The sequence below is a fragment of the Bos taurus genome, chromosome 16, assembly GCF_002263795.3.
Source record: "Bos taurus isolate L1 Dominette 01449 registration number 42190680 breed Hereford chromosome 16, ARS-UCD2.0, whole genome shotgun sequence".
In the NCBI taxonomy this organism is placed as follows: domain Eukaryota; kingdom Metazoa; phylum Chordata; class Mammalia; order Artiodactyla; family Bovidae; genus Bos; species Bos taurus.
The window spans coordinates 55,280,970-55,307,487 of NC_037343.1; the positions used below are offsets into that span (position 1 = coordinate 55,280,970).

Sequence of the window (26,518 nt, forward strand, 5' to 3'; positions counted from 1 at the left end):
TCATGCATACACTGAAAGGTTTGCATGGGGGAACTCCCAGGATCACACCTTGGGAAACATTAATTTTCAGGCCCTGAAAGTCCCTGCCCCACCACTTCCAGGTCCAGGGTCACACACTGCATTTAACTGTCATGCTTCTTTGGTCTCCTCTAGTTTGAAACAGTTGCTCTCTTTTCTTTGTCTTTCATGACTATGGAATTTTTTAGAGTACGGGCCAGCTATTTTTGAAGAATGTCTTTCAATTTGAGTATATCTGAGGTTTCTACAGGATTTGAAAGTTACACTTTTTTTTTTTTTGGTAGGAATACTAAAGAAATAATACTGTGTCATTCTCAGTGCATCATATCAGGAGGCACGAGGTATCAATTTATCCCATTAATTGGGATAATTGATGTCAGTTTTGATCACTTAAGTTAAATAAGATCAGGACTGTAAAATTATAACATTTCCCTTTTTATTAAGTAAGTATCCTGTAAGAAGATACCTTGAGAACATGATAACATTACTTTTCATCAAACTGTCACATGCTAATTTTAGCATTCCTCAGTGGTTCTTCTGTAAGGCTTTTAAAGCACTTTTCCTAGTTCCCATCTGATTCCTTAAGAAGAATTATCATTGAAACCATTAGAATTCAGACTTCAACTAAAGTTAGACAACACACTCTCTTGCTAGGGTGTGAGGAAAATGCCCTTTCACTCATTGCTGGTGGGAACGCAGACTGCTATAACCCTTTGAAGGAAAAGTTGGCAATACTAACATTACAAATGAGTTTACCCTTTGAGCTGGAAATTCTACTGCAGGAAGTGTATCCTACAGATATATCTGCATGGGTATAAGTAAGGTTACCAGTTATAACTTGATTTGCATAGCAAAAGATTAGAAACAATTTCCCCTTACAGCAAACTAGTTAAACCAACATACATCCCCACAATCGAAGACTATGCCACTGTCAAAAAGAATGAGGCTCTTTTCTATGTGCTGATATGGAAGGGTTTCTAGGACCACTAAGTAGAAAGAAGCAAGCACTGCCAAGCAGTGCTTAGAATGTGCTACCTTTCGTATCACATATTGGGGTTGATAGGGGTAGGTGTCGACAGACAAGGGTGGGAGTGAGTTTTGTCAATATGAATCTTAATTAATTTTCTATTTTTGAACATGTCAATGCATCATTTAGTCAAGACGGTATGGACTTTGTGAGCAACAAGGGCATCAGTGTTGTATTCCACAGAGGCTTGGGGAGACAGGAGTATAAGGGCATGACGTGAAAAGTGGTGGCAGCACCAAAGAGAAACTAGACGCAGCTTGAGCCGCTGGCTGGTGACAGAGGAGGAAAGAAGAATGAGAGTAGCCAAGGTCAGTGTCTGCAGGTGGAACTGTGGTGTTTACGTGTGCTCTGCCTGGGAAGATAATTGCTAATGACTGTATCATATTTCACTGTCTAGAATTTTAACCATTGCTTCACAGTCAGTTCAGTTCAGTTCAGTCACTCAGTCACGTCCGACTCTTTTCGACCCCATGAATTGCAGCACGCCAGGCCTCCCTGTCCATCACAAACTCCCGGAGATCACCCAGACTCATATCCATCGAGTCAGTGATGCCATCCAGCCATCTCATCCTCTGTCGTCCCCTTCTCCTCCTGCCCCCAATCCCTCCCAGCTTCAGAGTCTTTTCCAATGAGTCAACTCTTCGTATGAGGTGGCCAAAGTACTGGAGTTTCAGCTTCAGCATCATTCTTCCAAAGAAATCCCAGGGCTGATCTCCTTCAGAATGGACTGGTTGGATCTCCTTGCAGTCCAAGGGACTCTCAAGAGTCTTCTCCAACACCACAGTTCAAAAGCATCAATTCTTCGGTGCTCAGCCTTCTTCACAGTCCAACTCTCACATCCATACATGACCACTGGAAAAACCATAGCCTTGACTAGACGAACTTTTGTTGGCAAAGTAATGTCTCTGCTTTTCAACATGCTATCTAGGTTGGTCATAACTTTCCTTCCAAGGAGTAAGCGTCTTTTAATTTCATGGCTGCAGTCACCATCTGCAGTGATTTTGGAGCCCCCCAAAATAAAGTCTGACACTGTTTCCACTGTTTCCCCATCTATTTCCCATGAAGTGATGGGACCGGATGCCATGATCTTCGTTTTCTGAATGTTGAGTTTTAAGCCAACTTTTTCACTCTCCTCTTTCACCTTCATCAGGAGGCTTTTGAGTTCCTCTTCACTTTCTGCCATAAGGGTGGTGTCATCTGCATATTTGGTGTTATTGACATTTCTCCCGGCAATCTTGATTCCAGCTTGTGCTTCTTCCAGCCCAGCATTTCTCATGATGTACTCTGCATAGAAGTTAAATAAGCTTATTTTCTTATTACGTACGCCTTTTCCTATTTGGAAGCAGTCTGTTGTTCCATGTCCAGTTCTAACTGTTGCTTCCTGACCTGCATACAAATTTCTCAAGAGGCAGGTCAGGTGGTCTGGTATTCCCATCTCATTCAGAATTTTCCAGTTTATTGTGCTTAGGTCAAAATCTTTAAATCTTTGAATGAGATAATAATAATATGTGGCATTTACTACACACCAGGATCTATGCTGAGTGCTTTATAGGCATTTGCTTCTACAATTCTCTTGTCAGCTCTACCAGGAATATATTATGCCCAGTTTACAGACAAAGCAACTACTATTTACAAGGGTTAAAGACTTGCCCCAAATTACAAAGCTGGCAAAGCAGAGATTCAAACCTTTGTCTGCCTGTCTCACAGGTCTTGGGCCTCCTACAGGACAGCTATCAAGAAAATGTCCAGGGACTTCCCTGGTGGCACAGTGGAAAGGAATCCACCTGCCAGTGTAGGAGACACAGGTTCGATCCCTGATCCTGCAGGATCCCACATGCCTTGGAGCAATGGAGCCCGTGTGCCACAACTCCTGAGACTGTGCCCTAGAGCCTGAGAACCACAACTACTGAAGCCCCACTGCTAGAGCCCATGCTCCACAACAGAAGAAGCCTCAGCAATGAGAAGCTTCTGTACCACAACTAGAGAGCAGCTCCCGCTCTCCACAACTAGAGAAAAGCCTGAGCAGCAATGAAGACCCAGCAAAGCCAATAAATATATAAATTAAAAATTTTTTTAAAAGGTCAAAAAAAAACACAACTAAACAAACCAAAGTTACCTAGAATCAAATAAAAATTCACACACACACACAAAGAAAATGTCTGTTTTCCCAGGTTAAAACTTAGTGTCCAGTTGTTTTTCTTGAGGCAGGGTTTAAGTCACTATCTAGTCGCTCAGTCACATCTGACTCTGAGACCCTATGGACTTGTAGCCCTTCAGGCTCCTCTGTCCATGGAATTTACCAGGCAAGAATACTGGAGTGGGATGCCATTCCCTTTTTCAGGGGATCTTCCTGACCCCTGGGATGAACAATACAATACAGGGATGGAACCTGTATTGCAAGCAGATTCTTTATTGTCTGAACCACAAAGGAATATACTCACCCTCCTGTGAGTAGTCTCTATCAACTTTGTCCAGGAGTCCCTCAAAATCCAGGGCCCAGAAGAAAACTCAGGGGCTGCCACCATTTCCTTTGTCTACCCAAATTTTATCACAGAGCATTTGTCTTTGAGGCACATTCCAAATGTGATTTTTCCAGGCAGTCCTTTAGAGTCTTTAATACCAGCCCAGTCTTTAATTCTCTTGCACACAACTCCTCTTGGCTTTCATTGTGAAGATTTTGATGACCCTAAATCCCTTTCCTCTTGGTACAGCTTAGACTGGTTTGGTACAGCTTAGACTGGTTTGATGAGGAAAAGAAAAAGCAGCTGGTATGTTGGGTGGACTAATTTGGGTCTCTGTCTCTGTCTACACACACACACACCACACACACACAGAGTCATTAGTATTCTGTAAAATGTTTTTTTTAATAACTTTATTTTTGGCTGTGCTGGGTCTTCATTGCTGCGTGCGGGCTTTCTCTACTGGTGGTGAGCAGGGGCTACTCTCTAGTTGCAATGCGTGGGCTTCTCACTGTGGTGGCTTTTCTTGCAGTGGAGCTCGGGCTTTAAGGTACACCAGCTTCAGTAGGTACAGCATGTGGGCTCTAGAGCACAGGCTCAATAGTTGTGGTACATGGACTTAGTTGCTTTGTGGCATGTGAGATCTTCCCGTATCAGAGATCAATCACTTGTCTCCTGCATTGGCAGGCCAATTATTTACCACTGAGCTACCAGGAAAGCCCTGTGAGATGTTTTAATAATTATGTACCTTAAAATCAAATTCTTCATGGAAAGGTCTAACGGTTTCTGGAAGTGGAGGCAGACTTTCGGAACTTCTATTAGATAAAAAGTAGCACTACTTCTATGCTGAGCATAAACAAGGTTGGAAGGAGCTCAGAGGGCCTCTCTACGCTTTGCGCGCTGTGTATAGGTTTGAGGAGCCATGGAGAGGAAAGAATGTAGCATTCAATTGTCCTCTCTTTAATGCTTCCTTCAAGGCCAGTAATAAAATATACAACTCTTTCCCTAGCCCTGCCTCTGGTCTCAGTAGTAACTCCTGTGAGCAGGAAATCGAGCTGGTCCTCACCATTACCACATATCCTAGGCTTTTCTTTCTATTCTTGTCTTTGGATCCAAGAGAAAGACCTTGGCAGAGAACAAACAGTAGAAATGAGCTCCTGCTGTGGTTACTGAGTAACTCAAAGCTTAATTCTTCCACAGAAATTCGGCAAAACATCTAGCACACACACACACACACACACACAGAGTTGTCTCCAACTCTCCTGGGTTTCTAGTTTACTAGATGGCTACGGCCATCTAGTAATTAAGGTGAAAGAAAAATTTTCAAACTAAATCCTGCAGTATCATTTGGCAGCTACTCTCAAAGCATCTCACTGGTATTTGTCCAAATTCTCACAAATGTGAGAAAGTTCCGTTTCAGTTTCATGGAAATCAAATAAAACAAATACTTACTGAACATGCCCAGTGCACATGCCACTGGGTCTTGAATGTACCAGGTACTCAATAAATATTTGTGTTTGAAGAAACCCAGGTTCAGAGTAGTTTGGCTGACTTATTAAGAAGGAAGTATTTTAAATTTCTCCCAAATGGAAGGTTAAGATTATCAAGTAAAGTAGAAAAGATTACTTATCCAGAGGAATTGACACCTTGTATGAATAGAGACACCTCTTGGAAGGTTGAGCAAGAGAGGGCTGCACGGGGTCGAAGTTCTAAGCAACTTGTAGGTGGTAAAAGAGAAACTGAGAAGACAGCAGAGGCAGTGGTTGGAGGTAGTGGGAGAAAGTTCCACGGAGAGAGGGTGGGTTAGACAGACCAAGAAGCAACAGGCAGAAACTAGCAATAAAGCTGAAGTCAAGAGTGTATGTTTTGACAAGTACAGGTCAATTATGTGACTGGTGTCTTTTCCTACTTCTGCCAAGGGTTGCTTTAGCAAATTTAAGTCCACTTGAGGGTGGAGGAGGAAATGAGGGGGTAGAAATGAATGTACCTTGGCAGCTTTTATCCCATCAAGACACAGTTGGTTTCAGGTCCTTCCCAAACAGCCAATGCTAAAAATCAACAGATACTGTACGGGTGCAGGCTTCTAACTTTGAACAGAAACAAGTTCTAAGAACCACATCTCATGTGGCTTCACAGGTTCAGCTTACCAGGAAATGGTGCTGGATACCAAACCCTCCAGCCGCTCAGAGAGAAATGGGCCAGCCCACTCTGGAGAGACAGCCTGTATCATGCCCTAAGGCCAGGAGTTCATCTGGTTGTCTAGCTTGTTGTCAGGTTAACAAAATGTCCAGTTAGATGATAATGGTAAGCATAGGGACTGAGGAAAATTAGAGGGTATGCTTTAGATCCTAATAACCTGAACATTTTTGTACTTGAGAGGATAACAAGATGATGACAAACTAAGGTCGCTGTGCGTTTTCCTTAAAATTGAATTTTTTAAGGGCTTTGAAACTGTAAAGGTAATTTTTTCCCCTTTAACCTGATAATATTGGATCAGGCTGTGCACTTGGTCAAGGGAATTACGAGAAGCTGACTTTGGTGGCACCCATTTGGGTATTTAGAAATGCCAATCATACTCGTGCTGTTCTCAAGTATGGCCTAAACACTGTCTCAGAAATTCCTCCCCTCCTTTTCATTTTCTTTGTCCTGCTGCGAGCCCTCATCATTTCTTCTAAGTCTGTTGCAACAGATTTGTAACTGAGCTCTCTGCCTTAGGCCCTTTGTTGTTTAGTCACTCAGCTGTGTCCTACTCTTTGCAACTCCAGGGACTGTAGCCCACTAGGCTCTTCTGTCTATGGGATTTCCCAGGCAAGAATACTGGAGTGAACTGTCATTCCACTCAGGGGATATTCCTGATTTAGGGATCAAACCTGAGTCTCCTGCATCGCAGGTAAGATTCTTTACCACTGAGCCACCAAGGAAGCCATGCCTTAGGCCCTGTTCCACTTCAAATCACAATCATCACATCACTGTCAGGTTGAAAATCTTTACTAGTGTTTAATTGCTAAGGGAAAAAAATCACAACAGCTCAGAAGGGGTACATAAAGCTTTCCAAGTCCTGTCCTCAACCAAACTTTTCTATATCCCCAACTCCTTGAAGTTCTGTTCCAGGCCATATACTATGTGCTCCCAGGCTTAGAACTTCTACTTCTGCTCTGTTCCCCATACAAACACTTCTGTGCCTTTCAGGACCAACTCCTGAAATGTAAAAACTTTGCTGAGTCACCGTGCTTCTCCAGCCTTACATTTGTCTTTAAGTGGTCTCCGAGTTACCCTCGTTACGCCTCATACCTTATTCACTTCACTAAAATAGGCAGAAACTGGATCCCTCTGCTTCTAAAATTGCCTATCAAGAAAACCCTACTACTCCAAAGTGTGGTCTCTTTGGGGCTGGTTTTTGGACAGACAGCACCGGCATCATCTGGGAGCCTCTTGGACAATCTTGGACCCACTCCAGACCTGCTGAAACAGGAGCTGCACTTTAACCAGAGCCCCGGGTGAACTATATTCACCTTAGGATTGAGAAGCTTGCTGACACAGAGCCTATTCAATAAACATGACTAAAGAGGCACACATCTGATCACTTTAGTTCCCCAACTTATAACCCTTCCTTGGACAGCTTTTACTTTCAGAATAAAACCCAGCTTTGTGATCTGGCTCTGCATCTGAAGCCATCTCACTCTCTCACTTCAATGACCTTCTTTCAGTTTCCGTAACAGTCTTTCTTTTTTTGTGGAGTTCACACATCTTTTTTTCTCTGACTAGGGGTCTCCTTACCCCCGCCACCACCGCCCCCAGAACTCCCCACCCTGCCCCAAGCCATTTCTTACCTTCAAGGCCACTGTCTCAGGAAAGCCTTTGGTGCCCAGCCAGGCAAGATTAAATCTTCCTTGAGTATAGTCTCACAGCTCCTTGCTCTTTTCTTCTGAAGATAATCGTGGATGAATAATCTTTTGGGTTGAGAAGGAAATGGCAACCCACTCCAGTATTCTTGCCTGGAGAATCCCATGGACAGAGGAGCCTGATGGGCTACAGTCCATGGAGTCGCAGAGTTGGGCATGACTGAGCCACTAACACAACAATGATCCTTTGGTAATTCTGTCTGTGGTGTTTTGTAGATGATTGTTACCTATCCATAAATGTACACGTCAAGTTCCGTAACTGGAGTTTGAGCTCCTTGAGGGTAGAGAATATTCTTTGTTCTCTACAGTACTGTGCCATATGGGGAGTACTCAGTAAATTACTTTAGTAAATACTGTAGTAAGTATTCAGTGAGTAGTTGCAAGTTCTGATGTGCTAGGTGGTCCCAATAAGGGTGGCAAGTCATTCTAACTGAGCTACCATGTTGGAAAGCAGAGTTTATAAATTGATCATGCAGACTAGCTGGTTACTGGGACTGAAATGCTAATACACACAGACACAAACTCTTATTAATCAATGAGTCTCAGTGTAAAGGATCAGAAAGTAACCTGTTGCTTGTAAGCAGGGTGGGCCTGGGTAAGTGGTTAAGACAGTAGGTCTGGTTTTGGAATTCCCATTCTCGATTTTATTTTAGGCAATAGTTACCATCCCTCATACCCCCTGAGCTTTTTTTTTTTTGACTGTGGCCACTTCTCTTGAGGTCCAAAATGATAACAATGGATACATAATGCTAACTGATAGTAGAAGGCGTGATGTTTGTTCACTGGTAATATACATCATTTTTCTTTTAAAAATATTTAGTTATTTTAAAGGAAACTCTACCCACTGTCAGTTATGTGTCTTCTAAAAATATGGACATTTTATTCTATAACAATGTGCTATTATCACACTGAACAAAATGTTATTCCTTTGTTTTTTCTAATAGTCAATGTGTAAGTCAAATTCCCCTAACTAAATCTTTGAATGTTTGGTTTGTTGAAATTAGGATTCAAAGTCCACACAGTGCATGTGACTTTTGTATCTCTTAAGTTCCTTTTAATCTAAAGTAGTCCCCTCCCTTCCCCCGCTTTTTTCTTTAAGCCACTGAGTTCTTGAAGAGGGTATATTTTCCAGTAGTCTCTAAAAACTCTCTAAATGTCAGGACTCATTAATTGGTGGGGATTGCAGGACAATTAGGAAAAGTGAGTAAGAAAGACAAAAAATATTTGCATCAGGAAGGTATTCGGAGTAAGGCCGTGTTGCTTAAGCATAAAGAGGTCCTGCTTTTAAGAGAAGGCATAAAAACCAGAACTTTGCATGTGAACCATGGAGTCTCACTGAACGCTGACTCTAGGATCTGAGAACCATTACCTTTATTCCTAATGTGCAGTCACTGTATAACAAATGAAGGATTCTGGACTGTGGTGTTGGATTAATTCCTGTGAAATCTATAAAACTGGCACTATGAGTATGCGTTTGTGTATATTATCTACTTCTCTATATTTCACCTAAAAAACAAACACAACTCCATAAAAAAGGTACAAACAAGTACATAATCCCAAGGGTTAGAATAAGATGGCACAGGCTCATTTACAAAAAAGACTACGCATTTCTCCTCATTAATTTATCATTTAATATAAATGCTGACAGAAAGCAGATAAAGACCTTGTAGACACTTTCATATATTTACAAACCAAAAGGCGGATCACCTCCGATCACCTCCTTCTACTGGTTAAAATAATCTTTTTATCTGCAACTTGTGGGAGCCTTAAACACTAATTTGGAGCAACATGAGGCTGAGTCAGTTTCCAAGATAATAAAGAAAATAACACCATTTTAACAAAAGTGGCAACTTTGATATAAACAGCATGCACACAGGTTGAACAAGATGGCCTCATCCTCTCAAAACCCTGCAACAAGTAGACTATATACTTACTCAGACCCAGCATTTAGCTGTCCTAAACATCTTTCTATTACTACTTTACCCCACCTCACTTTTTTTTAAAGGCCATTTAAAAACTGAACATATAAACAGATTTTTAAAGAGAGAAAAACGGTCTACTTCAAACACAGGGTTCTTCTTTCCTATTCCCAAAGAACTTCTAGGAGATAACGTCTTCAAATAATAAGATTTCACAGCTTGCCAGATGCTAATTTCACAGCTTGTGAAATTTCAACTCATTATCTGTCTTCACTTTTTAAAGAAAAGTTGGAAACACTTGGAAAACGTGAAATTTCACAAACTTTAGCAATTTAAAAACGAGCTGTCCCTTTAAGGCTCAATATTTTTAATTCTTAACAGGTGGGTGAGGCAGGCGAGAAAGAACAGGGAGCTAAGGTAAGGGGAAAATAACAGAAATGCACAAAAACTTTTAAAAATGATATTCTGTCTAGCACTAATTTAAGAACAGGAGACATTAATTTTCACTATTCAAACTGTAAATGATTTCATGGTCATTTATAACCTGACTCAAATATAATGGGCTCCTTTATTAACCTACATTATTTTTGTCTTGTTAAATATACCTCTGCAGGGCACAATGACATACAATCAATACGATTGGTAAATTACACAAGCTCTATCCCAAGCAAATATGCATCAATATTAAAAAGTTATTAAAAAAAAAAAACAAAATAAAATCCACCCAAAAAGGTGATAATGACTGCAGAATGTCTCGGGGAGACTGGTATGAGCCTAAAGACCACACTGACTATAGTCAGGGGAAAAGGGGTAACACGGGGAAGAGACCACACACAAGAAGAGAAATCTCACAACTGGAAAATGTTTAAGTGGGTGAAAGGTTTTGTTCATTATCTTAATTCATTTTTTCCATTTCTGTTGTTCTAAAAAGTCATAGATTTACTATAAAGTAAAATAATGAAGCCTATGGATTAGTGGTGGGGTGGGGGTGGGGGGAAAATCAACTTTTTTCTTCTAAGTTCCTTTCATTCCCAGAATGTAGGAAGAAGAGAAAGGATGAAGAAGAAATAAAGGAAATTTAGGCAACAATACACTTGGAAAAAGTAGCTCTCAGAACAGTGTCTTAGTATGAACAGAGGATGTAAACATGATAAGCAAAAGCTTAAAATGCCTTGAAATCAGAGGAACATTTTACAGGGTGGCTCAGATATTACTGTGAGAATGGCAGTCAATTAGTGGAGAAAGATAACGCTAATAAATGGTGATTTCTTAAAAAAAAAAAAAAAACAGGCTACCGATTATCCACCCAATAGTTTGCTTCCATTCTTTTCCTGATCCTTTCATACACCAGCTGGAGTTGGAGGAGGGGGCCACCTGACAGTTTCCAGTTATAAGATGACTCTTGAGTGTACAACCTAGAATGGATGCCAAAGACTTGTGAGCTCTGTCTACTTAAGAGTTTAAATTAAAACAAAACCAAACCAAAAAGAAAAAGAAAAAGAAAAAACCACACAAAAAACCCCAACTAGAAACAATGAGACCTCAATACAAGAAAATAAATCACCTTATCTAGTATATAACATACATTAGGACAACAAACTCCACAGGATTTTATTTTTCTAAATACATATTTTGGACACAATATTTTGTCGTGAGGCTTATTTTAAATTCTCTCTCTCTTGGGTTATTGTGCCTTATTTTCTTTTGAAAATAAAAGTTATTAATCTAGGGATGTTCTGCTCAGGAATAAAGTTTAGGGGAAGGTCAGTGTTTGGCTGAAAACTCACAAGCTCTGTAATTCCAGTGGTGAGGTTAGTCCCTTTATCACAATAGAATTTCAAAGGGATCTTTACCCACTTTGTTCAGTGCAGTATTGAAAACTCACCCATTGGGAACATATTTATTATTAAAAGGTGTTACTTCTTGGTGGTGGCAGTTTTTTTATAAAGTAAACTTGCTGCTAGTGTTACTCAGTTAGAATCTAAAACATGTGAAAACATCTTTAGCAAAGAAAATCTTAAGAATCAAATTGTAAGCTGGCATTTACTATAATTAATAGTGTCTTTTGACAAAAACATCTTTCTTTTTCCAAGTGGCTCAGGAAAGTTGAAATAAGAATTTAAAAAAATATATTAACTGCAATCCACCTGTAATTCCCAATAAGTAATTTCAGCAGGAAATTTTCATAAAGCTGAGTTGAAGCCACAAATAAATATAAAAACCATAGTTGTCCAAGGCAGAAAAGTGTGCATATAGGCCAGCAAAATGCACAGTCAGGTAAAATAATGACAGCAGTAGACTGCTTACTTTTTCAATCCCTAATGTAGAACATAGAATATGCTTTAGTTTAGAAGCCCTAATTTTTACCTAAAAGGATAGGCAGATTTTTCATGGAAGATATCACCTTGCAAACACAATAATCATCTATCATCAATAACAACAAAACACAATTGGACTTTTAGGGTAAAAATCTAAGTAAACACTGCAGTTAATTTCCACCTGTAATTTCCACCTGTAGGTTCTTAATTTCCCCTAAAAAGTAACTGGGCCTTTTAATGACATATAAAACATTACAAGTGCTTTTCACAGACACAGTTTATACATGAAACCTTTACTCAACTCTTTAAAATGAGCAAAAAGAAAGCAGAAAAGAGATGGTTAGATCTCCATCTATCACCATTTATATATAAGCAATAGCAACCGAGTACTCTTTATGTTTAGTGAAAAGAATCTCTTTTTCTCTGAATCTGAATATAATCTAACAGGTACGAACTACAGTTAATTATTTTTCACCAATCACATGTTCATGGATTCTTTTACTCAGTCCCAAGACTTGATCATACTGACAGTAGATTGTCTTATAGGCACAAGTAAAACAAAAATATAACAAGCTATCATGACAAGACAATCTCAGTATATGGGGGCAGGAACTGCTTACACACAATACTGTAAAAGATGACATTCATGGTTTTAGAAAAACTGATGGGTTTTCATTACTTTTATATTTTATAAGGCCAGCTAACTTTCAGAGTCAACTTTAGACCTATCTCCCTACACAATATAATCAACTCATGAATACTAAAAGGTTTCACAATCAAAATGGCTATTTCCTCCCAAACCAAAACAGAGTAAAGCACAAGTCTTTGGCTCTCCTTTAAAGAAAACAGCAGGTTACCATTCCTAACCAGACCTTTGTTTTGCCTACCAGTAGGGCAAATACCACATTTGTGCATCACTGAGTAATAACACCATTAGAAAAGGCAACTTCACAGAAGTTATTGGCTAAGCGAATTCATTTGAATGCTCTGTTTTGAGGCAGCAAACTGTCACTGTTGCAGATTGGGGAGGGCAGTGGGTAAATCAAAGGGAATTTGCAAGATAGAGAAGGGCCAGAGAAAAAAGAAAAACAAAAGCAAACTTTGAGCTCCAACTTTGAAGACCTACGGAAAATCTGATGGAGTTACATATTCAAGATAGCAAATGCGAATCATACCAATTTTAGGTCTTTCAGACCGAAAAAAAAAAAAAAAAGGGAAAGACTAGGAGAAGGAAAGGGAAATAAAATGGGAAAAGGAAATTAGCCATATTAATGCTGTATGAAATATATTTTTATACTTTGAGTAGTTAAGTATGTTGTAGCTGGTATTAAAAATAGTGTCTTACTATTTGAATATTACTAGAAACCTATAACTAATTTTTCTTTTGATTAGAAAAGTAACAAGGAATGGATCTTTGGTCACATCAGCCTCTGTAAATTACCCAAGACATTGCAGCTACTGAACTTATGACAGTATCTACAAGCAAGGAGAAAAAACTACATATAGGTCAGAAAATTGAGTCTAGATATCTTATTCTCAGTTCTTCTACCCTTTTCCTAAGACCCACTGAATAAAGAAAAGGTCAAAGTACTTTTATACTCTGGTTATAATAAAATTATGGTGTTATCCAAACAGAACTGAAAGAAATGCTTATTACTCCTACCTTAACCCTTCAAAAGTGTTCATTTTCATCAGATGTCTGAGTATTGCCTTATAATTCAGAAGAAATTAACATCTGAATAAGCAAAAAGCCTAAAGATGGAATTTCCTATCTGACTGGCTTCATCGTTTTACCTGTCTCTGGGAATAAATCTAAGAAGCCAGAAAAGTCACTTTCTTTCACAGATTTTAAGAAAAAAGCAGTTAAAAAGTCAAACAGTTTTGCCAAACAGGCCATTTACCACCATAGGCTCATCATATGACAAAAAATATCACAGGGAAAAGGAAAACAAAGTAAGAGAAAAAATTTTTGGAGGTTTTATTGAATTCCTAAAACTGCTTATAAGCACTGGAAAAGTTGTAAGAATTTCCATGAGGTAAGGCAAAATAACTAATCTTAAATAGGTGAGTTACAGGCACAGTGGGACAGTATAGCTTCCTCTTGCTGTTCTACCCACCCAGACTTCCTCTAAAGGGTGGGGTCTTAGAGAGGTATAGCTAGAATTAAGGCTATAATTTAAGAGATCTGCATCCTCACTCCATGAAAATACCTTAAAAAGAGAGACTATTTTAAGTCAGTTCCAAACAGTGGCTTTTCTGGTTTTATTCAGAATAGGAAAACATAAATTAATCTCTCTTTCTACCTAGCTTACAAAATCAAAATGGTGAAAGAATGAGTGTATTTGAAGGAAATAAACAAGAACAACAGAAGTTGAGTTATTAGGAGTTTCAACAGATACCCAAAATGGAATTTTACTTTTACTCCATATTTCAACAAAATCAACACCCATAAATTTCTTTTTAATACCAGAATCATTCTGAATTCCAAACTGAACCAACTGCTCCTAAAATTTAGGAATTATTTAACATGTCCAAAGAAGAAATAAGATCTGCCCAAATCTGCCTACAGAAGGTTAGAGGCCAAGAATGTTGCCTTTTATGGTTAGAGAGAGAAATTATAAAAATCTCAGGACTCTGTCAGACATAAAATTTCTCTCCTTCTCCTCCCCAAAACAATAAGTACTTAAATAGTAAATGTAAGAGGGTTTTAAGCAAAATAAACGAAAAAAGGCAAAAAAGCAAATGTATTTTTAAAAAATAGGAAAACATGGATATCAACTGATAAAATGCCTCTTCATTCAGTGCTTCTACCTCCCAATCAGTCATTTTATCGCAACAGCTGCGCTCATGCGAAAAAATCCATAAAACATACCCAATATATATACAGATATAGCTATGTATATATGTATATATATAATATATATATATAAATTTTTATTTAAATAAAAAAGAAAGCTCGAATCCCAAGCCAATATGTGTATATCAAATCCTTGACCAGCCAGGTCTGTAGGGCATAATCAAATTCAATGTGAAATAGTATATAAACACGGTGCCTTGACTGGGCAAATTAAATAATTGCTACTCAAAAGAGTGTTCTGTTTGGACTCTCCTACTGGTAGGCAATGGCAGGACTGTATTACCCTCCCCCCTCCCTTACCCCCCATTTGTTTCATTTAATAGTACGATAGACACAGAGCTTAGACTGAGGTGGTTATGACCTCAGCAGGAGTTACGGGTTAAGAAAATAAGAAACAAGAAAAATACAAACTCTTGCTTTTACCCAACCAAAGCAATGCAGTAACTTATTACATAACCAGTGCTTTCTGTTTTAGTATAATCCAGAAAGGGAAATTTCTAGAAAATCAGGCAAACATAGGGATATGGTGGGTGACTATGTCAAATAATCCCCACTAAACACATTTTATATGGTCTTAGTTCAGTATAGACATGTGGCATCAGAATATGTGCAGCAGAACTAAATGAGAAAAATTATTCCTTATTCTCTTCAACATTTTCATGAAGAGTCTTTTCAGTATAGTGAAGCCAAGACTACAAAAATTGACTTCTAGGTACTTACTACCTACTTGCGCTAATGATTCCAAAAGGCAACTACCGATCAATTTGTAAACTATCCTTAAGATTCAGGCAGTTCTCATTTGCCAAATCTCCTTGAAAGCCAGGGGCTCCAGTATATAGGAATTTTGTACTTTTGGTTTTTGAGAGTAAAACAAAACATTCATTGAAATAATGTAGCTCTGCTCATTTTAAGTTCAATCAAGTGTTGAGCAGTTTTAAAACATGATGGATTATCCTGGTTTTTGAATATTCTATTATTTCAGAAGTTCAACTTGGAAAAGGATTGCTCTGAATTTCCAGTCATCAGCTCAATATAGGTAATAAACTAAATATGTATTTTCAGTGCTAATAAATTATAGTTCATCCTTAAAATAATTTCCATTTAAATCTAATCAAGCAGTCTAAAATTGACTTGGATTTCTGATTACATTAAGAGAATGAAAGCGGTTCATGATATGAAAATGAGGTCTTCAAAAATTAATTGGTAATTATTTCTCTGAAAAGCTGATATAAACAAAAAAACAGAAATAAAGCCCTCCTGAGCAACAACAGAAAGTTTTAATGCCATATGAAAAACCTCCCTACACATGAAGCTTGTGACCCAGAAAGAAAGCAAATTATGGCTTCCAAATAATGGCTCTTGGAAAAGTTGCTTTGCTGCACATTTTCTAATAACTAGTCTATTACTAATTCTCAAGCACCACAGAATTCTCAGAATGGCCGGGGCTTTTAGTCTGTGGTAATTTATGGGGTTGTGAGAGCTGGAAAGGATTGGGGATATGGAATTATACACTGGGTATGTAATAATACCAAAATACAAGAAAAACCTACTTCATTAAGATCATACAATTAATCAAACAGAGTGTATATATAATATCTTCTTTTTTTTTTTAAAGCCCTGGATCCAAGGCGTCCAAAGTTATTAAAATAAAGTTCATTCACAGAACAAAAACAAATTTAATCTGAATTGCTTGCAGATACTGCTAATTTTCTTTTTCTTTAAATTAAAAAATGCATTAATATGAACTATGTGCAGGGTTTGTTTTTAGTAGTGGTGTTTGTGCACATTGCCTCCGGTGCTTTTCCTGGATTTCTCTGACCACCCTCGGAGAAAGGTTAAGAAGTTATCTGTTCTCCTACCCCTATGCCCCACAGATTGGTTAGGAGCAGAAGATAAAGGTAGGACTCCTCATATTTTATGGAGTAGAACTGGATGTAACTCCTGATCTCTGGGAGTCATTATTGTCCCCTCCTCCCTCAGGGTCCTCTGACAGGTTCAGAGAGCTGGTCTTGTTGGACAGGAGGCTGATATTCTCTTGTGTCAATGCTGATCCATTAGGCACGTCACTGTTAACATTTAAAAAAAAAAAAACGAGTTGGAATTTTAAAAGAGGAGAGAGAGAAAACTGATTATTAGTAGAATAAAATCAACAGGGCCTTTCTATATAGCACTTTGGAAAATACGTGAATGGCTTTCAAACTTTAATTTATAGCTCTATATCCATGCTTTATTTTAGCATATGGGTTGGCAAACCAAGACAAGCTAGGTGACTGGTTTCTGTTTTGTTTAGCTGTTTCTACAAATAAAGTTTTTATTGGAATACAGCCTGCCCATCTGTTTACATATTGTCTATGACTGCTTTCACATTACAACAGCAGAACTGAGAGTTCTGACATGGATAGTAAGACTAATAATTTTAAATATTCACTATTTGGCCTTTAGGAAAAATGCTGACCCCTGCTTTAGCAGGTTTAATAGGACAAGATAACACATGGATTTAAACAGACAAAAACTTAAGCCTGGAAGCAACAGAGCATTAGAAATTGTTGTTGTATATCATCAGGAAGGCAACTCAGGACTATGCATTAAAAGCCTCAAAGTGCCCTAGTTGTAAAATATCCTAAGGTGCAAGATGTACAAAGAATTAACTACAATACATTTTTTGCAGGGTTGTTCATAATAGTCGATATGTATTCTTCTGTGCCTGTAGAAGACTAATGGGTGATATGGACAGACCAAATTAAAAACCAGGTGGGATAGAACAGGGGGTATGTGGGTGAAAGAGGCTAAATGCTCACACACTTAAGGGTATATATACATCAAAATGTTAACAATGGTTTTAAATAAATTATAAAACAAGGCGAAGGAGATGGAAGCAGAAAATTTCATTTCCTAGATATTAACTGATAATTCAACCTTGACTCTATTCTAAAATAAGTTTTATTAACTCCTTTTTGTTGTTTAGTTGCTAGGTCGTGTCCAACTCTTTGTGACCACATGGACTGTAGCACTTCAGGTTCCTTCTATCCATAGCATTTTCCAGGCAAGAATACTGGAGTGGTGTGTCATTTCCTTCTCCAGGGGATCTTCTAACCCAGGGATTGAACCTGTTTCTCCTGCACTGACAGGCAGGTTCTTTACCACTGAGCCACTAAGGAAGCCCCTTTATTAACCCCCAAATTTATGCAAAAATATTATTTTCTCAAAGTATACAAAATAATGATATTGTAAAAATCAAATTATATTTATGAGAGTGCTTCTATCATGACTGTATGAGACTATATGGAAGTGTCCCTTTCTTTACCTGAATGTTAACGTAAGGTCCTCAGCTGGAACCTTATTTTGTGGTTCTGGTTGTCCATTTTCTGCTTGCTTACTTGTATTCAATTTGCTTTTCACGTCCAGAGAACACTGGTTCTCCTTTGAAAGAAAAGGAAATAAATTTGATTATCTTCTATTTAATAGTGCTGATGGAGGAGAAACCAGCTACAAGTAATACAAAGTGATGAACAGAAATCATATTTAGTTATGTAAAATGATGAAAGAAACAGGCAGATTAAAAGAACAACAACACAAAAATATAGTGGAGTATGGTCCACTTGCTCATCATCCAAGATGGGCAATAAGGGGGCAATGTCTCATGTTAACATTGGAAAATCTCATAGGAAAACTGATGATTCAGAAAAATCAAGTCAAAGTATAGTAAGTATCTATAATACATTTATTGAAAACAGGAAAACAAATAAGCCCCATGTATTTCCTTTAAAAGAATGTGAAAACTATGCAACAATATCAAAAAGAAATATCAATTACCATGCAATCTGAAGGAATGTTTCAATCACCTAAGATTCAAAATTTACTGAAATGAGTGTTCATGCACCATAACATAAATCCTAAGCATATCTGTGGATTCAATTCCACAGGAAAGAATATGCTGATAGCATTTCATTCATGACAAAAAAAAAGGTCATCAATAACTCAAGGGCTGTGAAACCTAGAAATGTTACTTGGTAATATACCTTTGTATAACATGTGATGTGAAAGTCACTCAGTCATGTCCGACTCTTTGCGATCCCATGGCCTACACAGTCCATGGAATTCTCCAGGCCAGAATATACTGGAGTGGGTAGCCTTTCCCTTCTCCAGGGGATCTTCCCAACCCAGGGATCAAACCCAGGTCTCTTGCATTGCAGGTGGATTCTTTACCAGCTGAGCCACAAGGGAAGCCCAAGAATACTGGATGGAACCTACCCCTTCTCCAGCAGATCTTCCTGACCCAACCCAGGAATCTAACCAGAGTCTCCGGCATTGCAGGCAGATTCTTTACCAATTGAGCTTCAAGGAAGCCCTTGGATAACATAGCATTGCAAAAAATGCCATCCCCTCTGCTTCCTTAACCAACATGTTTAACAGAAATATAGTAACTTTCAGATAATCACCCTGTTTTCCTTGAAACTTTATTATAAATACAGAAATCTAAGACAAAAACCACACTCAAACCAATAGATAAATGAGGAGAAAAGTGATAAAATAAGAAGGCAGTCCATTTTCACGACACTCTTTCTAAGTATTAATCACTCATTTTAGCCTTGGGGTGATGATTTTATAGCTCTAGATGATTCTAGAACTCTAGAGCCACACGTTCAGTGACACAACTACACACAGGGTTTCCTTTCACCTTCCCTCTCTCTTTCCACAGTAACACTTACCATACTCAGTTCCCGGGTTCTCTTCCCAATTTCCCTTTCCACCTGGTGCAGTTCCAAGCTCAACTGCTCACTTGAAATCATTCCAGGCCATTTTGGAGGTGGTGGTGGTGGGGGCTGTGACTGGCCTGCCAAGGTGTTCGCCTCCCTCTGCAACACCAGTCTGTTACTAACAGCCTAGTGCATAAAGCCAAGCACATACACAGCTCAACACATTTCACACCAAGCATAGAATGACCAGGCCCGATTCCAGACCACAGCCTTAAGTAGCTTATTACTCATATATATTTGCAATAAAAACGATGCAACTATAAGGCACTGTTTCTTTGAATACCATTTGAATAAAAAAGGAAGAAGATGGGGGATTTAAACTTGGTGAATAGTAATTTAATCTTTGGTTTAAGTCGCTCTTCTTTTCTTATTTAAGACAGAAGTCAACTATAAATGTGGGGGAAAAAAACTATAAACATGCTTTTTTTTTTTTTCTTTTTTAACTGAAAGAGAGAAGTCAACTATAAATGTGGGGGAAAAAACTATAAATGTGCTTTTTCTTTTTTAACTGAATTTTCTCTGAAATAAATTCTATAATTTCTTTCAATGAAACTTCAATTATGACAAGGACTTTTAACCACAGTGAGTTAAACAATGCTGAAATTTTCTGGAACAGAAAATCAGTCTAGGAAATTTCAACTAAGATAAAAAGCCATGAAATAGTAAGGTAAAGAATTATATTTTATGAAGTTAAAGGTCCAAATCTTTAATAACTAGTTACCTGAAGATGAACATAATAAACATAGCATTCTTTTTTCTTACAATAGGAATTAGCAAGAAGTTTTGGACCAAGGTAAATAAAGCAATGGAAAAAGGAGACAAACATGAATACTATACAGGTTTATATTTCTAAACTTTATCACTTACACAAGAGTATAAGCCAGACACATGCTCAAAAATAAGCTCAAAAATAAACACACAAAACATCCTACCTATTGGTCTTGCTAATAAGAAAGTCTAAGACAGAATCAGTTAGAAATTTATTTCCAAAGCAATGCCTTACATATTATTAAAGATCCTGGTAGAAAGATAAAGACTAACGTTCTAAGAGTATCTTTTTCTTCAGAAGAGAGCAATGCATTTATCACTAGAATGTCTTTAGCTTTTCATATTCAAAGTCTATGTTCCAATCCAAAGGATAATATAAACAAAACCTAGTCTTCCTGATGTGGCACTTAAAGAACTTCAAGAATTTTTTGTCTTCTGACATTCTGTTTCTCTTAAGTACTAGACAGCATGGTGGAAAAAACAGTGAACTTAGAGTATGAAGACTTGGGTTCATGTTCAATCTCTGTGAAATTCATATCCTTCAACCAAAAAGGGAGGAAAATACCACCTGCCCAATCTACGTGTCAGGAACCCATATGAGTCAAATAAGACATGTAATAATAATTTATAAAGTGAAAAAACTATATTAATGAAAGGTATTGTTATTATGTAGAGGATTTTTTTTTTTTAGGTCAAAGTTGTGAGCTTCTACTAAAGATACTGAGGAATAAAAGAAGTGAGAGAAATTTTTTAAAATTAAAGAAAATGTGAGAAATTAAAAAACAAAATTTAAGTTAAAAGCATCTGTTGATTAAAAAACTATATAGTATACCCTCAACTTAAATGTGTTATCAGGGAATATAAGCTCCTTTTATATTTTTATTTTATTTAATATTTTAGATAATCTAGGAAATTTAGATTATCTAAAATATTATACAGTATAAAAATATAAAAGGAGTTTATATATAATATATAATAACATATAAAACATATAAAATATGTTTTCTATTCTCAAATAGAAATTCTAAATTTCCTAAAGTCTGAAAACTTCAAAGTATTAAAATTCTTTGAAAAATGGACACCTATACTAACTCTTAAGAAAAAGACTTTAAAGTTTGAGGTTCATTGAACCTCAAAAGTTCCTCCTTTTAAAATCTCTTTGAGAAGCTTTAAAAACTGGAATATTTCTAAGCTTGTACCTCTAGTCCACGTAGCTGGGTCTGTTGGCTAATTTGATGGTTTAGCTGCTGTAATTCTAGTCGTAGCTGTTCCCTCTCAGCAGACGGAAGGGGTTTTCCATGACTAGCCACTTCTGACATAGATATTCTCTCCCTTTGGTGGGAAGGAAAATGTGGAATAAATTTTACATTTTATTAAAAAAAATACTACTGATCAGAAAAACAAAGCAAGTTGAGTAATTCTAAAGGTTTATAAAAGTAATAAGAATGACATAATACCTCTCACTGAAGTGTCCCTGAGAAGGTATGTTTTGATGAGGTGAATATGGAGAACCTCCCCAGCCACCATGAGTTCCATATGGACCATAATCTGTAAGAGAGTAATTTACAGTGAAATGATGCAATTCGTGGATTTGATTCTCCTTTTCAGGTAGTCACAATCTAAAAGTCAAAACTATATTCTGTACAGTTATCTTCAAAGATGGCTACCAAAATGGTAATAGGGTATTGATGTTTGCTTTTCCCCACTAAAATATCAGTCTTTGTAATTTTTCCTCTGGTATGAATTTTTTAAAAATAAGATGTGTTATTTTAACAAAAACAATAAAACTATTAAAAAACACATAGGTTATCCCTCATATACAGATATTTTAGTTTGTACCCCTATAATTCCCCAGGTTATAATTACTTTTCTACAGGGCTAATTCCACAGAAAACTTTGCAGACTACTGCCCCTGAAAATTATGAAGAGCACTGATGGTAAATAGGGAGAAGGCAGTGTTGACAGTTGTGAATATGAACCCTCTAAAATCTGATTACATCTGATTACCTGAAATGTTAATAGATTTTGTGGGAGCTCCCTGAGGTGCCATAGCCTGCATTGGGCCAGCACCCTGATAGATCGTTTTGGAAGTTCGAGAAATGGCACCAAACCGAGATACTGTTGGTCGGTCTCCAAATGGGATGAGATCATCATCACTGGTTTCTGCTGCTCTTCTCTGAAGGTCCAATCGCTGGTCTCTCATTCCTTTACTCTCCACATTCTGAGAAAAAATGCAATGAGAAATCCACCCCTCACTTAGATCTCTAACATAATTTCCTTTAGCTCTGTAATAATTTACTGGTAAAAACTAAAATCATTGGTTGCTTTTAGTTGTCATATAAAACACTACCTTTTGAATCTCTGATCACTCCCTATAATGGTATTTTTTTCTACATCATCAGAAATATTTTTTACATCATTATCCAGTATACATACACACACACACACACACACACACACACATATACAAATATATATATGTACACATTCAAATAGATATATATAAACATTCTTTAAAAACATGTGCCAACATAGGCTTTTAAAAGGGATTACAGTCAGAAAGATAAATGGAAACTGAACTGTCCGACCCTTGCTACTTAAAGTGAAGTGAAAGTCACTTAATCGTGTCTGACTCTTTGTGACCCCATGGACTTCATAGTCCATGGAATTCTCCAGGCCAGAATACTGGAGTAGGTAGCCATTCCCTTCTCCAGGGGATCTTCTCAACCCAGGCATTGAACCCAGGTCGCCCACATTGTAGGCGATTCTTTACCAGCTGAGCCACGAGGGAAGCCCAAAGTATAGCCCAAAGTCCAGAAGCAACAGCATCACTACAGAACTCACTAGAAATGCAGAATTTCAGGTCTCATCCCAGTCTTACTGAATCAGAACTTGACCTTTAACAGATCCTTAGGTTAAATTCTAAGGATCAGAATTCACATCCAGACTCATGTTTGAAAAACACTGGGGGAGATTTTTATCCATTTGGGAAATGTTCAATAACATGTAGGTTAGGTTGGACAACATTTTTATTCTTCAGTAATTTATAAAACTTATTTTAATTACTCTTTCTGAAACAAGGGTTTCTATCTACTCTGCCTCCTTATCTCATTCCTGTTCTTAGAGAGGCTGTTTTTTATGGCCTAAAAACAATGTTGCCCTAAACCCACTACAGAAAAGCAAAAGGTTCCTTTCTGCTTTTTTCTCCTCTATATTCCTTTCTTTCTCTTTCTTTTTTTATTGCCTGGCATCTAATCATATTCATGCTATAGATGCTACTTCACTCATTTACAGCTATACTGGCATCTAAGTCTTGCTTTTCTATTACCAAGAACTGGTCTTCTCTCAACCTGCTGGACAAGTCTTCCTCTTTGAAAATCTATATCTTACAACCCAGGGAACCTTTCTTAGAATTAATAAGGGCAAATGGCTTAAGAATAATAGTAAAAAAAAAAAAAAAAAAAAAAGTCAAGGCATACCTTTAACTCATTAACACTACTCCTAAACATAAATTTCATCCATGTAAACAAGGAAACATAGGCAAGAATGTTTACTGTAGCACTGTAGATAATAATAAAAGATCAAAAACAGCCTAAAAATATCAACACGAAAATGAATAAACAATTATATTTATTTATTGTATGATTATCAGTTATCATAAATGGTATCTGATAAAAGAAGTGAAAATGAATGAATTTGGATTTAGATATAAATTTGGATACATCTCAAAAAACAATGCTGAAAGAAAACATAGGCTGAAATTTATAATATGTATAAGGTCTATAAATATTCAAAACAAAATTGTTTATAAGTCAATAAAAGTATCCATGAAATGATAAACTCTCAATTCAGGATAGGATTTACCTTAACTCCAGGGAAGGAGAGGAGCAGAAAATGAGATTAGGAAGGTATAGAAAGTTGGATTTAATTACTTAGGTAAAGTTTTATTTCTTTAAAGGATAAAGAAGCAATTAAGATAAAATAGTCATATATTTTAAGCTTGAGTATTAGATACACTGGTGTTACACTACTTTTGTTAAAAAATAAAATGATTTTAGTGTAATACATTTCGGTATACCACAGCTTATTTGAAGCTAAGTAACTATAATTGTGACACAAAAACTAGTGTTGTTCACTAGATTCAACTTTATTGTTTAAACTTAAGAGTTAAGAATTATAAAAGAAATCAAAAATGTTTTAAATATAATTCAATCACACAGTATAGAACTATGGCTCAGTTGTTACACATACCATCATTTCCACACTCCCTGCTGCCACAACATCTTTAGGTTTTGCATCTTTGGTTCCAATGTAGGAGCCAATAGTGTCACATGACCAGGGTGAATACTGGCTATAATCATTTCCTTTGTATTTCCCAGCTACCTTCAAGTCTTCATCCAAAAACTAGAGATAGAAAAAAGAAAAAGGAAACAAAATAGGAAATAGGTCTATGAGTAACAACACCGAGAAAGCAGGAATTTCTTTAGAACAGCATGCTAAAGCAACAAAATAATGGTTATTTGATTTGTGTCACAATAGAAGATTTTTGTTCACTATGAAAAATGTAAAACAAACAAAAACTGATGTTGAGCCATTACATTTTGTTAACACAAAGTCAAAAAGAAGTATCTCAAAATCTTTCAAAGAATCAAATTAGGATTTTTGAAGCAATTTGCTCATCCCCTTTCTCAACAGATTAAGTTAACATTTAAGCAAATAAGTACTAGGCCCTGGTTTTGCTAGACTCTTTTTAATGTTTCTTTCAATAATATTTCAGGTAAACAAGAGCACTAAACACTCTTTAAAATGTAATCATAAATATTCTATTTAAGTACATGATGACATAATGACTTTTTCCCTGAATCTCTTTAATAGCAACAATTTGTATCTTGAATAAAATCTGGTCCTTACGTTGAATGATTCAATGAAGTGAAGATTCCAAATTTTCTTAAGATGAGCTCTGAAGTTATATAATAACCAAATAGGTATTCTAAGTCTGATGTATTTTTACTTACATTCACATTTGTGTAACCTTTTACAGCCTTCTAAGTGCTTACACTATCTCATATGTTCTTCAAGTCCAGGTGAGACAACATGGGTGATCTGACCAAGGTTATACCAGTACAAGGAGTGCTAGGACACTATTAAATTGCCCTCACTTTATCACAGATGTATATACTGGCATACTAACACTCCAGGGGGATACTGGTACATTTAAATGGCTCTATGCTTCCCCTATACTGAAAAAAAAATAAAATAAAAAATTCTATTTTCTGAGTCATCATTCTGGTCTTCTGCAATGGCAGAAGGATCTGCTGTTCATAAATACCACTCATTTTCAAGCACAACTCCTATTTCCATTGTGTATAACTTCTTCCCATTTTTTTCTGTCCTACTTCTATTTTAAAAATCCCATCTCTTTTTTACATGTCTTCTCCACACACAACTTTTGTATAAAACAACTAGTTTTTTAAAAGACATGGTCTACTAACAAGACCATTTTCTGCCTCCAACAGCAAGACACGCAAGATAACTGGTTAAGTAAAAACAAAAACCAAAAATATGCAAAACACAAAACCTGAAGATGTAATTACTAAATAATCCTATTAAAAAATATAATGATAGGTTAGTTCATGTACAGAAAAGTTGAAATACATATTAAAAAGTTGAAATATAATAAACTGACAATGATACAGAAAATGAGATTTTGGAGAAATTTCTATGTTACATTATTTTCATAATGTATCAGTTTAGTATAACTATATGTGGGGTTGTAATAATCAGAACTGAAGTTTAATTATATAGCTTTATGTTATTAATGAGACAAATTCTAAAGTTCCTTAACAGTCACACATTATTACTTTTTAGAAATAAAAAAAAATACAAAGTTATTATTTACTGAATGCCCACTATGTGCCAGATGCCTTGTGTCATATTTAATTTTCACCACACCACTATGAGGTAGGTTTTGTTATGCTTGATTTACAAATAGAGAAACCTGAGCCTCAAGGTTAAGGAAAGCTAAGTAACTTACGAAAGATCTGAGCCACAAAGCTGAACGTGACAGATAAGTGTATTTCATTCTAAAACTGGCTCACTTTTCATGGTGTCATATTGCTTTCCGTATTTCTCAAAAAATGGTATTGCATAACAAAGCTCAGGGATGTCTCTAATAGTCAGGTTTTGAAAAAATATCATGTCATGTTTATCCTTTACAAGTAAAATGATATTAAGAGAAGATGTTACAGCTTTACTAATTAACCTAACCTACATTATTGTGGAAAATTCATACAGTGTTTAGACAGGAAAGCTAGATACTGTGAACTATCTTTAGTAATTTTACTTTCATACATCCCAAAGTTTACTGTTTATTATATGCAATACGGTATACTTTACTTTTCAACTTTCATTGCTTAGAAATACTGTTTAGAATTATAATTCTACACGTAAAGCATGTAAGACATTTTCCTTACATAATATAAACTGCACCCAT

The 26,518-nt window shown here is 36.8% G+C and overlaps 1 protein-coding gene across 6 annotated transcripts in view; it reads right to left on the minus strand.

Moving 5' to 3' along the window:
* Positions 1 to 9,013: 9,013 nt before the first annotated feature.
* RC3H1 (ring finger and CCCH-type domains 1) overlaps positions 9,014 to 26,518 on the minus strand; it is a 75,770-nt gene continuing 58,265 nt past the window's right edge. For 4 of the 6 annotated variants that reach the window (XM_024976858.2, XM_024976855.2, XM_059875799.1 and 1 more), the window contains 7 exons: positions 24,277 to 24,429; positions 22,033 to 22,246; positions 21,483 to 21,573; positions 21,225 to 21,357; positions 19,210 to 19,383; positions 17,805 to 17,920; positions 9,014 to 16,566 (listed from right to left, as the gene is read on the minus strand). In XM_024976858.2, coding sequence (XP_024832626.1) covers positions 16,416 to 16,566; positions 17,805 to 17,920; positions 19,210 to 19,383; positions 21,225 to 21,357; positions 21,483 to 21,573; positions 22,033 to 22,246; positions 24,277 to 24,429 — 1,032 coding nt within the window. In that variant the 3' untranslated portion in view covers positions 9,014 to 16,415. The remainder of the gene's footprint in view (positions 16,567 to 17,804; positions 17,921 to 19,209; positions 19,384 to 21,224; positions 21,358 to 21,482; positions 21,574 to 22,032; positions 22,247 to 24,276; positions 24,430 to 26,518) is intronic. The other 2 variants (XM_024976859.2, XM_059875800.1) reach the window with 2 other exon arrangements.